Raw genomic sequence first — 13,283 nt, 5'->3', positions numbered from 1 at the left:
GTCGTTGGAGTTGTGGTAGTTGGGGATGTGGTAGTTGGAGTGGTTGTTGTGGTCGTTGGAGTTGTGGTAGTGGTAGTTGGAGTAGTTGTTGTAGTAGTTGGAGTGGTTGTTGTGGTAGTTGGAGATGTGGTCGTCGTAGTTGTAGTACTTGTTGTAGTCGTTGGAGTGGTTGTTGTGGTAGTTGGGGATGTGGCAGTTGGAGTGGTTGTTGTGGTCGTTGGATTTGTGGTTGTGGTAGTTGGAGTGGTTGTTGTGGTCGTTGGAGTTGTGGTTGTGGTAGTTGGAGTGGTTGTTGTGGTAGTTGGAGTAGTTGTTGTGGTCGTTGGAGTTGTGGTAGTGGTAGTTGGAGTAGTTGTTTTGGTCATTGAAGTTGTGGTAGTTGGAGTAGTTGTTGTGGGAGTGGGCGTTGTGGTAGTGGTAGTTGGAGTAGTTGTTGTGGTCATTGAAGTTGTGGTAGTTGGAGTAGTTGTTGTGGGAGTTGGGGATGTGGTAGTTGGCGTGGTTGTTGGAGTTGTGTTAGTGGTAGTTGGAGTGGTTGTAGTTGTAGTTGTTGTTGTGGTAGTTGGAGTAGTTGTTGTGGTAGTTGGAGTTGTGGTGGTGGTAGTTGGAGTAGTTGGAGTGGTTGTTGTGGTGGTTGGTGAAGTTTTTGGAGTTGTGGTAGTTGGAGTAGTTGTTGTGGTAGTGGGAGTTGTGGTAGTTGGAGTAGTGGTTGTGGTAGTTGGAGTTGTTGCAGATGTGGTTGTGGTGGTTGGAGTAGTTGTGGTCATTGGAGTTGTGGTCATCGTAGTTGTTGTGGTAGTTGGAGTGGTTGTTGTGGTCGTTGTGGTAGTTGGAGTAGTTGTTGTAGTAGTCGGAGTTGTTGTTGTGGTAGTTGGAGTAGTTGTTGTGGTAATTGGAGTTGATGTGGTGGTCGTTGGAGTAGTTGTAGTAGTTGGAATGGTTGTTGTGGTAGTGGGAGATGTTGTAGTTGTAGTTGTTGTTGTGGTCCTTGAAGTTGTGGTAGTGGTAGTTGGAGTAGTGGTTGTGGTAGTTGGAGTAGTTGTTGTGATCATTAGAGTTGTGGTAGTTGGAGTTGTTGTCGTGGTAGTTAGAGTAGTTGGAGATTTGGTTGTGGTAGTTGGAGTAGTAGTGGTAGTGGGAGTTGAAGTGGTTGTTGGAGTAGTGGTTGTGGTAGTTGGAGTAGTTGGAGATGTGGTTGTGGTGGTTAGAGTAGTTGTTGTGGTGGTTGGAGTTGTGGTCGTGGTAGTTGGTAAAGTTGTTGTAGTAGTTGGGGTTGTGTTGGTTGGAGAAGTTGTGGTAGTAGTTGTTGTGGTAGTGGGATTTGTGGTCGTTGGAGTAGTTGGAGTTGTTGTTGTGGTAGTTGGAGTGGTTGTTGTAATAGTTGGAGTTGTTATTGTGGTCCTTGAAGTTGTGGTAGTGGTAGTTGGAGAAGTGGTTGTGGTAGTTGGAGTAGTTGTTCTGATCGTTGGAGTTGTGGTAGTTAGAGTAGTTGCTGTGGTCGTTGGGGTTGTGGTAGTTGGTGAAGTTGATGTAGTAGTTGGGGTTGTGGTGGTAGTTGGTAAAGTTGTTGTAGTAGTTTGAATTGTGGTAGTTGGAGTGGTTGTTGTGGTAGTTGGAGATGGGGTAGTTGGAGTGTTATTGGGACTTGATGTAGTTGGAGTGGTTGTTGTGGTCATTGGAGTTGTGGTAGCTGGATTAGCGGTTGTAGTAGTTGGAGTGGTTGTTGTGGTAGTTGGAGTCGTTGTTGTGGTCGTTGGAGTTGTGGTAGTTAGAGTTGTTGTGGGAGCTGGCGATGTGGTTATGGTCGTTGGAGTGGTAGTTGTGGTTGTTGGAGTAGGGGTAGTTGGAGTAGTTGGAGTAGTTGTTGTGGTTGTGGTAGTTGTCATTGTTGGAGTAGGGGTTGTGGTAGTTGGAGTAGTTGTTATGGTCGTGTTAGTTGTTGCGGTAGTTGGAGCTGTGATAGCGGGAGTTGGAGTAGTTGTTGTGGTAGTTGGATTAGTTGGAGAACCTAAAAAAACAGGAGTATTGGGTTAATTGCTATAAAAGTTTCTTGGGCATCACATCATAAATTTTTATTACTGAGCATGATGACTACAAAACAGAAACAGCACAACACGTTTACTCCAAGAAAACATCAAGTCAGTAAATCTGGTAAAACTGATTATTTAAATCAAAAATAGAAACCTCTACCTCACTACACACACTTTTTCAAATTTCTTACTTTGAACCAGGAGAGAATTCAAGTGGCTGATGAAGGGACTTTTGCTCTGGTTACAGAACTTTCCGCTGAAGTCATCCAGGTCCAGAGACCAAACAAAGGCTCCTCCAAAGTTCTTTGCTTTTAAGTAACTGACCTGAGAGGATGAAGAGGAAAACACTTCTGAAGCTGAAGTCATGTCAACAAAACATAGTATATGTCTAAACAGAGTTCTGAGTTGTTTGCATCGTTATAACTAATTTTAACAGATGGTTACCTTTGTACTGATGCTGTCTTTGTCATCAAATCCAACCCACTGGTTTTCTGCTATGGCATATGGAACTTTCTGATCAGCAATCCGGTGGAATGTAGCCCCTTCAGTGTAAAGGCAAGTCTGAAAAGAAGCATCACATTACACATATAGATGCAAAGAAATAGAGTTCAGACCTTTATGGTGCGTTCAGACCAAACATGACCTCAATTTCTGATTCTTGGTTCGTCACAATGATCTCAATACTGAGGTTTTTCGTGATACACTATCATGTGAGTATTTGAAACACATTTCAACTTGTGTAGCTGTAACCCCATGATGTGATGGTTCATGCTTGGTCTGATCCCAACTTTATGGTACAATAAACACTAATAATATAAATGATGTACATTCACTGCTCATATCAATAAAGTAATACCTCATAATAGGCCCAGAATCCCTCTTCACCAGTGTAGCAGCCTTCTTCACCAGGGCCTTTGGCTGGAGCTCCAACATCACTGGATGCAGAGGAGAGGGAAAAAGCTCGCCCATATGCAGCTAGTCCCAAATTTAGCAATTGTGCAGGTGCTCCCTTGTCCACCCAATGCTGCATGGCAGAATCCTAAAGTGTAAGAAACAATAAAGATGAGAGTGCATCTGTTCATAGATAGGTGTTCAGACAATCTATGTATGAATCATGGTATTTACAGTATTATAGTAGATTTTGTTTCCAGTATCCTGGGACCCTTTGAATAAGGGACTGTGATGTCCTGTGACATTTTCCCAGGGGCCACGAAAGTCAAATGTCAGCACATTAAGGAAGTCCAGGTCCCTGTGAGAATGCAGAGGAAGTCATGATGACCAAAGTGCTTTGACATGTAATCATGGGTGTAATGTAAATATTTATGAAATAAACGATTGGTTTACTTGGTAATCTTGTTGACTTCATAGCTGGCATCAATGACCTCTCTCTCAGCAGAGACACTTGCTGTGATGATTAATCGTTCACGGTTTTGTCTTTTCCCTTCATTCTCAAAGGCAGCATTGAGCTCCTACACAACAACAACAAAAACATTGTTCAGTCTAACATCCTATAAAAACGGATCCTATGGCATATTACTTAGAGTTCCAGAGGAAAGGGTCTGACCTTGCACAACAGTGTAAATTTCTGCTTGTTGTTTGGGTCGCCTCCTGCTGCTACAGGGTACATCCAGTCCAGGTTTAATCCATCAAACTTAAATATTCTCAGTAGTGCGAGAGCAGACTGGATGAATGCTGTTCTCTTTTGTTTTGTTGACACCATCGTAGTGAATCTGATCAACATTTAACACAGTGCTCTCAATATCCACTTCATTATAATATGGAGTTATTAACATCTTTACTAGGCTACAATAAAATAATTAAAAAGCCATACACACAAGTAGGAGTCATATAAAAATCTTAAAGCTAATTAAATGAATTTAAATCATTGCTCCCAGTTTGCATTCGCCGCAGTGGTTTGACACAAACCATATGTGCTGCTTCATTTAAACCATGTATTACGCAGGATGTGCAGTTCACAAAAAACAACATAAATGGACATAGCATCACAAATACCAACATATTTTAGAGCTGCTTACTCTTGTTTTTGGACTGATAAAAATGACCAAATCTGAAATTATTGTATGTATGTATGTATCTGTGGAAGTATAACTTACTTTTCATTTTTAAAAGTTGTGCCACCAACTGCCAACAGAGTTTTGAGTGAGGGATTTCTGTGGGAGCATAACATTTTAATAATTAGTGGAAGAAAAAAAATAGTTTGACGTGATTTAAAAAATGTGAACAAGCTAAAGTTCTAACCTGGTTTTGAGCTCATTAAACGACTTATAGCTAAATATGTCTCCTCTTCTAGTCGGGACCAGCTCATTGAATTCATTAATGTCAGAGAAGGCGTAGATCAGATGGGTACATTTGTTCGGATCGATATCCGCAATCGTGAACTTCCCAGCGTCAGCTCTATTTTCGGCCAAGCTGTTGAAGTAACACACCAGCCTACTGGAAGAGCCTGAGACATGAATGAAAAAAGTTTGAATTAGAATGAATTGGTTTTCAAAGAAGCAGTTTTATCAAACACTCATCAATTGTTGACTTAGGAACCTTATTTATTTGCTGGAAGAACTGTTATGATTAATAAGTGCCACTTACCCAAGCTGGCGATGATCAGGCAGAGACCTTCAAAGATAAAGAGGGGATCATTAAGAGGTTAACAATAAAATGGAACTGGTCAGTTCATCCAAATCCACATATAATTTCAACCTTTTCAACATTTTAAAGAAACTTCCTCAAAAAAATCAGGTAATTCCAAAGGTTTCACCTTTTCTATTGTCACTTAAAGGTCCAGTGTGTAAGATTTAGGTGAAAGGGAACTACTGGCAGAAATTTATTGTTGAATAATCCTCATGATGTATTCACTAGTTTGTTTCTTCTAAATTGTACAAGTTGTAGTAAATGTTTTTTTACATTAGTCCAGACTGTACAAACTAAACAGCTTTTGAGTTTTAATAACAATTAAAGGCTACCAGAGTTTCTTTTTCATGTTTGGAAGGAGAGGGTGAGGTGAGGGGTGTTCAACTGCAACATGCAACTTCAACACTAGATATCACAAAAGTCTACACACTGTACCTTTAAAGTATAAAAATGTGTTTTTAAGATCTGTTCAAGTGGAATATTTTAATGTTTCTTACCTGCTGTCAGGATTATGTTGCACATGTTGTTACTATATGGAGAGAAAAGAAAGAAACAATTCATTTTATAAACAATATTATGAAATAAAAACATGGTATTTAAACACATTCAAAATGCATTTTTACTTAATTTTAGTTTTATACTATTTCTATATTTCTATAAATATTTTCATGTTTTGTAGTGCATTAGAACCAATAACCCAATGTTATAGCCTTTTAGTCAAATATGCTCTGTATGCTCATTTGTACACCCAGGATGAGTTTAGGTGTGACTCTGAAAAAGCTTTTTAATTCATCTCAGTAATAGGTCATGCATCTTAAAGGTTATGAATTCTGTATCCACTGCCACTAGATGTCAGTCTTGCACTAGAATCTCAGAACAACCGCTCCATCTGCCACAACTTCCTCATCTTCATGTTCTCAATAAGCTGTTGAGAGGGGTCTTAGATTGTATGCATGGTTGTTGCCTATATAGTTTGTGAGTTTTCCAGAGCCCAGTGAACGTGGCCCATCGTGAACCGACTGCTGCACTGTAAATTAACCTCTCCGTTGATGACAGCTCTGCATGGTCAGGAAAGCTCTTGCCTAAATATATATATATATATATATATATATATATATATATATATATATATATATATATCATATCTTTTTTATTTTATTTTATATTTCTTTATCCCAAAGAATCTTATCTTACACTACCAAGTTTGATCTGAGCTAAACAGAATGAAAGTCAATCAAAAGAGATCAATATAATATGATAAATCTCATTAATAATCATCATTATCACACAATGAAATCAAAGCAAAAGGGATACTTACAGAGGTGATGGTGAAAGAAGCATACACTGTCTCCACTGTGACTGACGGAGGACTGATGAATTTCTGGCTGTTAAATTGGGTAGACAGCTCATTGGGTGTGGTAGTAAAATTGGGTGTGGATAATTAATGCATTGTTGCAATTGATAAAGTAAGTATACCCTGTTGGAAATGGGGACAAAAGATGGTGTGGTTACCTGACGTCAGGTGATGGGGGAACATTTAGTCCAATTTTGCTTTTTTTAATCGTAATACAATTTCTCATTCTCAAACTGGATATCTATCTATACTGAGGAACTAAATATTCTTTTACAAAATAATTCAACAGCATGAGTTAATTTTGACACTAAAGTTATAATGGATAATTATGAGAGGAGTGATGATTTAAATGTGTGACATAAATGACAAACTGAAACCGGGGACATGGTCAGTCTGTTAGTTTAAATAGTTTGAGAATCAACAAATCTCAGACGGCTAAAGTATCATGAAAAGATCTTAATGACATAATAAACAGAAACCTGAGACAGAGGTTAAACAAAGAAATCAAAAACAGTTGAGCTCAGTTCATTTAAAGATCAAGCTTGAACTCATTGATGACCAATAAAGTGACATAAAGTTTGAACACGTTCCTTTTAAAGCAACGTTTTTACGTAGTTGTCTCAAATCCTATTTTTCTTTAAGCTAACTTCGACTCCAGTCCAGAACAATAAGTCCACCCCCCGGTTGTTAGAGACCTCCTGAAATCATAACGTCACCACAATATGATGCAATGTACGTTAAAGTAAAACAAGTAAGAACACACCCACTCTTATTAAAGGTTAACTTGGATAACAAAAGAAACAATAATTTACATATAAGAAGTATCATCACACAAGGCATGTCGTAAAAACACACACCCAACTGGGTTAGAAACACTTACCTATCATCGTGTTGTCATTCCTCCGTGTTCACAAATTGTACAGAACTGATGATTAACATTGCATCATAATTGGCTCAAGCAGAACAAATTTAAGTTCAAACAGGAGCTACTATTTGAGTGCAAGGGCAGGGTTTTGATGAAAAGTAATACCCAATCTGAACATAAACTCAAACTTATGCTCTCGATCTGAAAGATCATGCTCTTGAATAAAGATAGGATTAAAATTCCATACGAAATGCACCAATCTCACATTATTAAAGAAAGTGAAAAAAAATCCTGGATCTGTTCATGTTCATGCTTCATGTTATGGGTTCTTCCCTGACCCATACTACTACTTCCACTGAGTTTCACGATAATCCAAAGAGTATCGTTTTCTGCGTTATCCAGCCAATTGACACAGCGACAGACCCAACCAACCAACCAACCAACCAACAAACCAGCCATTCAACCAACCAACCAATTAATGATTTCTCTGTTTTCTCTGTGCTTTTGTCACTGGTGCTTGGATGGAAAAAATGCTAGGAACTATTTAATTATAAGTGTCCCAAGTTAATGGAAAAAAACCAAACAAAACAGATGCTTTAAAAAGACTTTACTGGAACATTACCAGACTACGCTCCCTCCGTCAGAGCTCCTCCCTCTTTCTCCTGCTTCAGAACACAGTCACACACATGTGCAGAGAAAAGAAAGAGAAATCATCATTAATCTTTGCACTTTCAGATCAAACAATCTTCCAACATGTCGGTTCAGGAGAACTTACTGGACTCAGTTGAATTTGTTTGAGGTGCTTTCTCGGATGGGACTCATAAAGACATTGAAAAATCCAAGGCACTCTATTTTTTTATTCCAGTGTTTCTATGATCATGCCATGGTCGTCACATTAAATAACCTTAAATCATAACTTATTTTGATATCGTCTATACTGCCTCTATCTCAATTCCTGGTAAATACATGTTCACTTTTGATTTATCTTTATATTTTTTATCTCATTTCATCAGGATGAATGAGAACTTACTTGAGTTTGTGTTTGGATGGGATGTGTGCAGACAAAGAAAATCTACTACTAATTTAATATTATCTGGACTCTCTCTATCTCAGTTCCATGTATAAACATACTTTTACATTATTTATTGTATTTTTATATTTTTTATTATTTATTATATTTAATCAAACAATCAACCAATGTGATTCAGTAAAAAGTGAATTGTAATTAATAATTAATTAAACATTTATAATTTGGGAGTGTACGTATTTCTTCACAACTTTTTGTGTAACCCCCTGAAATCTCCTTCCCTTTATCCCCCTCACATCCCTCGCCAGCTTCATCTACATGTTGCATGAATATTTAGCACTTGTGGTTTACAGAGGAAAGTATATCATGCGTGCAGTGGGTAGGAAAATAAACATGCCATTCTTTCGAGGGTGTGATTTAAAACATACCTGTGCAGAGGTATAATTTAGAGCATTCCTTCTTCTAATGAAGATGATAGTAAATTAAGCTGGAACTGCCCCGCCTTGTCATTAAATCATACAGAGCGTGACATCAGAGCGAGAGCAGTAGTGAGCAAGATGATAAACAATAATAGAATGTACTCGAATTTTTCAGAGTAATGGCAGTTCCAGTAGTACAGCTACTACAGTGAAGTAATACGCTGACTTGAAGAAAAAATCTTTGGTATTTTCTAAGAACACCAGACACAGTAATTAGGCCGGGGCACGGCCGGGGCACGGCCGTCAGCTGTGGAACCTCCAGCTGGAGCGCCACCAAAGAGCTCCGCTGAGTAAATTATGTTTTCATCTACGTTTATTTGTTAGTTAATGGGATTAGGCAAACACTCCTGGAAGGATGACCATGAAATTTGGTGGAAGAATTAACTTTGTCGCAGATCCAGATCAGATTTTTGTTTCTTTTTTCTTCACTTTCTTTAACATCGCAAGATAATTTTACATTTTGTTTGATTTCTCAGATAACTCTTGGATCTTGATGGAAAAAAATCAAAATCTAAATCCGGATCAAGTGAATCTGAATATGGTTTAATGAGGCGACTGTTGAGCCTTGGCCCTGAAAAACACTAACTGTCTCTACATGATCCCTGATAACACATTGACATTGATACCTGTCGATCTCTTAAAGACAAGCAATTCAATTGGGAATATATTTCCACCCAGTGCATTTCCTTTCCTTGGGGAAGATGCCGAACCCCAAAAATGTAAATCACTTTGGATTGCCCGCTGAGGCAAAATGTGTTTTGTGAATTTGGGCTATACAAATAACATTTGATTTGATTTGATTTGATAAAGCTAAATGACATGCAATGTCATGTAATAACTGTTCAGAGCTGATCATTTCATGATTAATAAGAAGCAGAGTATATATCCTAGTGTGGCCCCTGTCATCCCACTGTGAGCTGTTTCAACTCTGACCACACTAACACCGGGGCTGCAATGAACTAGAACAGTACTCAGGGAGGAGCATACTACTGCCAGGCACAACAATCCCTTCATGAAACCAAAAGGAAATCCAGTAGATCTGCACCAGATTGCTGAGACTCAACAGTTTTTCCATCAAGATCCCTGAATAAAATGTTGAAAAAAAAAATCCTGGATCCAAAATTGAATCAGTTCTTCCTTGGGTCATGCCCCGCCCCTCCACATAATTTTATAGAAACTGGATGAGTAGTTTTTGTGTAATCCTGCACTGACCAACAAACGAAGAAACACAGACTAAAACACAACCTCTTCGACGGAGGTAAACGTGTACTTGATAGAGGTAATGAGGACACTGACTGCAGGTATGGACCCTAATGACTGGAACAGAAATATATGAATGGAATTCCAAAAGAGACAGAGTATCTGCATGCTGAACAGAGTTAGGACTTTTATGTCGACAGAAACTACAAACACCAGAAGCGTATTCAGGTACACACATGAATTGTAGATGTGGAGTTCCACAGTGCAGATCGAACTCGAACATTAGAGCCTGTTTAGATGTCATGTGTTCGTCCAGTCTCGTGCCAAGATCTTTCTTCTCATTAGTAAATCATATCAAGTTTATCTATAAAGCCTATTTAAAAAATGACCAGAGTGGAGCAGAGCGCTGTACAATATAATAAAATCAGAATAAGAGGAGATAATGACAAAATCAAAGAATTAGCAATTCTTATTATAATATAATTAATGATATTGACCGACATGACAATTTTTTACATTTTGTTGTGCCATCCAAATGTTACCTTTTTTATACCCTATATAGTGCACCCATAGTTTACTTACCATACTGTAAATTGCTGTACGTAATGATTTTTTTAAAAACCTCACTATTAATAACCACAGCATAAATGAAAAACAGTGTTGCAGCTTTTAGGGCCAGTCACAACAATTGCAGCTCTGGCGGAAGACTAAATTAGCGGGGCAGTTTTGGATCCACGTGATGCCGTTGGCACAACTGTAAAAAGAACTTGGGGAATCATGTTTGGCATAAATCCCTCCCGCCTTTGCAGCACAGAAGTTGCTGTCTGGAGTTTTGGGTGATGTGGGGATCACTGGTGTGGGATGAGATGTTACGTATGGAGGATTTTTGGTTGGAATGACTTGAGTCGGAGGCGTTTCTGTGGTGGGGAGGGGAGGAAGATCTGCAGAAATAACAATGTCATTCGTCGTCAGCTGGTCTTGGAAATTATTGTTGATGCACATGAAAGGAAATATTTTAGCTTATAATTTTACGTTTACCTAAAGCCAAAAGAGAACGAAGATAATTGATGAGGGCGTAGTTTCCTTGTTGACAGTACTGTCCTTGGAAGTCGTCCAGATCCAGAGCCCAGACAAAGGCTCCTCCAAACCGGTTGTCTTTTAGGTAACGAACCTAAATAAGTAAAAACAAAAACATTCAAGAATAAAAAATCTATTCAAACATTGTCTGTAACGTGACCTTGAAAAAGAAAACTACCTTAGTCTCAAAACTTTCTTTGTTGTCATATCCGACCCACTCATTGTTTTTGGTGGCATAGGGAACTTTCTGATCCTCAATCAACTGGACACTGGCCCCTTGAAGAAAAGTGCAAATCTGAAAAGAGAGTTAAATTCTAAATACTTACTTTTACTAACAAAATATAGACTGAGAGTTAAATTCAATGAATAAAAAATCTAACAGTTGCACCTCATAATAGGACCAGAAGCCAGCCTCCCTCGTGAAAGCACCTGCAGCCGCGGGACCACTGATTGGTGCTCCGACCGCACTGGACTGAGTCGACAGTCTGAATGTTCGCCCATATGTGGCAAATCCCATATTGAGCTTTTCCACAGGTGTTCCCTTGTCCCGCCAGTATTTCATGGCAAAGTCCTGTAATGTAAATGAAAAGAGGCAAAAGTTTTCATCCAAATATCAGCTTTTTAATTTAGCTGTAAAAAGTGATTCACCAAAATGTTGGAGAAACATTTCGACTCGTGTGATTAAAGAAAGTCGTTGGACTGTAAAGAGTTAACGTTGAATAGAAGATAGAGTCTTGGCCGCTATATTCACTCTCACAAAATATTGGCTGTTGCCCTCAGAGGCTAATGTGTTGACACTGATATCCAGTGGGTTCTGAGACCTGCTATCCTTAATCTCTCCAGGTGAGCAGAAACCTTAAGTCACATGCGTCATGCACATTATTATTATTATTATTTTGCTAAAACTTTTTAGCAACTTTTTCCACCGACTAGACACTTTTTTTTCTTGCAATATATAAAATTACTCAGTGTTTTTTAATACACAAATTGACGATACAAATAAAAACAGACAGATGTAAAAACCTACTCAGATAATAATAATAATAAATAAATGTTTGAATCCCTGTACTCACAGTATTCAAGTAAACATGTTCCCCGGTGTCATGGGATCCTTTGTACAACGGGCTGTGATGTCCCGTCACACTTTCCCAGGTGCCGTGAAAATCGTAGGTCATCACATTGATAAAATCCAGGTACCTGATGAAATGCAAGTGAGATTCACTCAAACATGATGACAGCTGATCATGGGAACAATGTGCAGAGGAACATTTTGCTGTACTTTGCCAACTCTGCAATTTCATAGCCAGCATCGATGGTTCCTTTCCCAGCAGGCACAGCAGCAGAGATAATTAATCTGGGTTTGCCAGTCGCTGTCCTCTCGGCCTCGTAGGCCTCCAGGAGTTCCTGAACACAAGCCACCAGTTGTCATGGTCACGGCATGTTTCATGTGAAACAGCTGAACATCTGCACAGTAATTCTGGATCTGACCTTGCATAACACAGTGAATCTCTGCCGGTCCTCCAGTGGACTTCCTCTGGCAGCGGGGTATTCCCAGTCCAGGTCCAATCCATCAAAACCATGTTTTCTCAGTAGTTTGATAGAAGACTGGATGAATGTATTTCTGTTTGCTTCAGTTGACACCATCGTAGTGAATCTGGGCAGCAGTTTGGAGACAGAACGGTGAAGAAGACATAATACAACATATTGATCGTCATTGATTTGTTCAATGCCAATTATCTCACTTTCGTGTTCCAAAGGTCCAGCCACCAACTGCCAACAGTGTTTTAAGATTTGGATTCCTGTGGGAATATGAACATTTATTTAGAAGCAATATTCACTGGACAACAGATAATGTCAGAAGACTTTTGACTGACCTCTGTTTGAGTCCATTAAATGATTTATAGAGTTCCTCATCATTCCATTCCATGGTGACCAACTCATTTGCATCATTAATACCAGAAAAGGCGTAGATCAGGTGGGTGCACAGGTTTGGATCAACGTCCGACGGCATAAACTTCCCATTGCCAGGTCTGTACTGGGACCAGTTAGTGAAATAACACACCAGTCTGGCAGATGACACTAAACATGTAAGAAAGAAATTCATTCTTCATTATTTCATTAAGAATAATTCATAATTCCAAACTATACACACCACTATTCAATGTCAATAGTTGCTACTGATTAACTCACCCAAACTGCCAAGTGAAAGACAGAGACCTGTGAAAGAGTTAGTCCATTAATACTGCGCAAAAAAGATGAGAAAATCATTTGAGAAAACAATCTCGTAGACTTCTATCGCGGCTTACCTGCAAGTAGAATCAGCTTGTTCATGGTGAACGAGCTTGGCCGACCTCTCACAGTCAAATGTGAACTCTGACTGAATTTGTTTTGCTGGTGAAAAAACACACCCGCCATGATAATCATTAACCACAAACACATTGTGTCACAAAAGAAAGGTTTAGTACACAAACCTCCTGCGTCCTCCAGGGCAGTCAAATAACAGATAGTTTGGCCTTTAACCTCCCAAAGAAAAACGTATCAACCTTACTGCTTGTGGTTACCCCCTTCAAGTAAAGAAACAGAAGAAATAAATCGACATTCAGAG

The 13,283-nt window shown here is 39.0% G+C and overlaps 2 protein-coding genes across 2 annotated transcripts; both read right to left on the bottom strand.

The window, feature by feature from the left end:
* Positions 1-516: 516 nt before the first annotated feature.
* On the bottom strand, positions 517-6,269 carry LOC138410584 (oviduct-specific glycoprotein-like). Its single transcript, XM_069527392.1, has 13 exons — positions 5,995-6,269; positions 5,174-5,205; positions 4,635-4,661; positions 4,290-4,494; positions 4,145-4,201; positions 3,595-3,760; positions 3,375-3,499; positions 3,156-3,279; positions 2,887-3,069; positions 2,475-2,591; positions 2,222-2,354; positions 1,494-2,008; positions 517-1,458 (listed from the first exon to the last, which is right to left on the bottom strand). Exons 1-13 carry the CDS (start codon positions 6,084-6,086, stop codon positions 517-519), a joined length of 2,718 nt encoding a protein of 905 aa, XP_069383493.1. The 5' UTR covers positions 6,087-6,269.
* Positions 6,270-9,775: 3,506 nt separating this feature from the next.
* Positions 9,776-13,280, bottom strand: LOC109635159 (acidic mammalian chitinase). The gene is made up of 12 exons (XM_020096124.2): positions 13,150-13,280; positions 12,985-13,069; positions 12,869-12,895; positions 12,553-12,757; positions 12,421-12,477; positions 12,167-12,332; positions 11,958-12,082; positions 11,752-11,875; positions 11,067-11,249; positions 10,857-10,973; positions 10,640-10,772; positions 9,776-10,542 (listed from the first exon to the last, which is right to left on the bottom strand). Exons 2-12 carry the CDS (start codon positions 13,007-13,009, stop codon positions 10,271-10,273), a joined length of 1,434 nt encoding a protein of 477 aa, XP_019951683.2. The 5' UTR covers positions 13,010-13,069; positions 13,150-13,280; the 3' UTR covers positions 9,776-10,270.
* Positions 13,281-13,283: the final 3 nt, after the last annotated feature.

Source organism: Paralichthys olivaceus, chromosome 6 (assembly GCF_024713975.1).
Source record: "Paralichthys olivaceus isolate ysfri-2021 chromosome 6, ASM2471397v2, whole genome shotgun sequence".
NCBI lineage: Eukaryota > Metazoa > Chordata > Actinopteri > Pleuronectiformes > Paralichthyidae > Paralichthys > Paralichthys olivaceus.
Note: the sequence above shows the minus strand (reverse complement) of the source record. Positions and strands in the feature narration are given on the sequence as shown.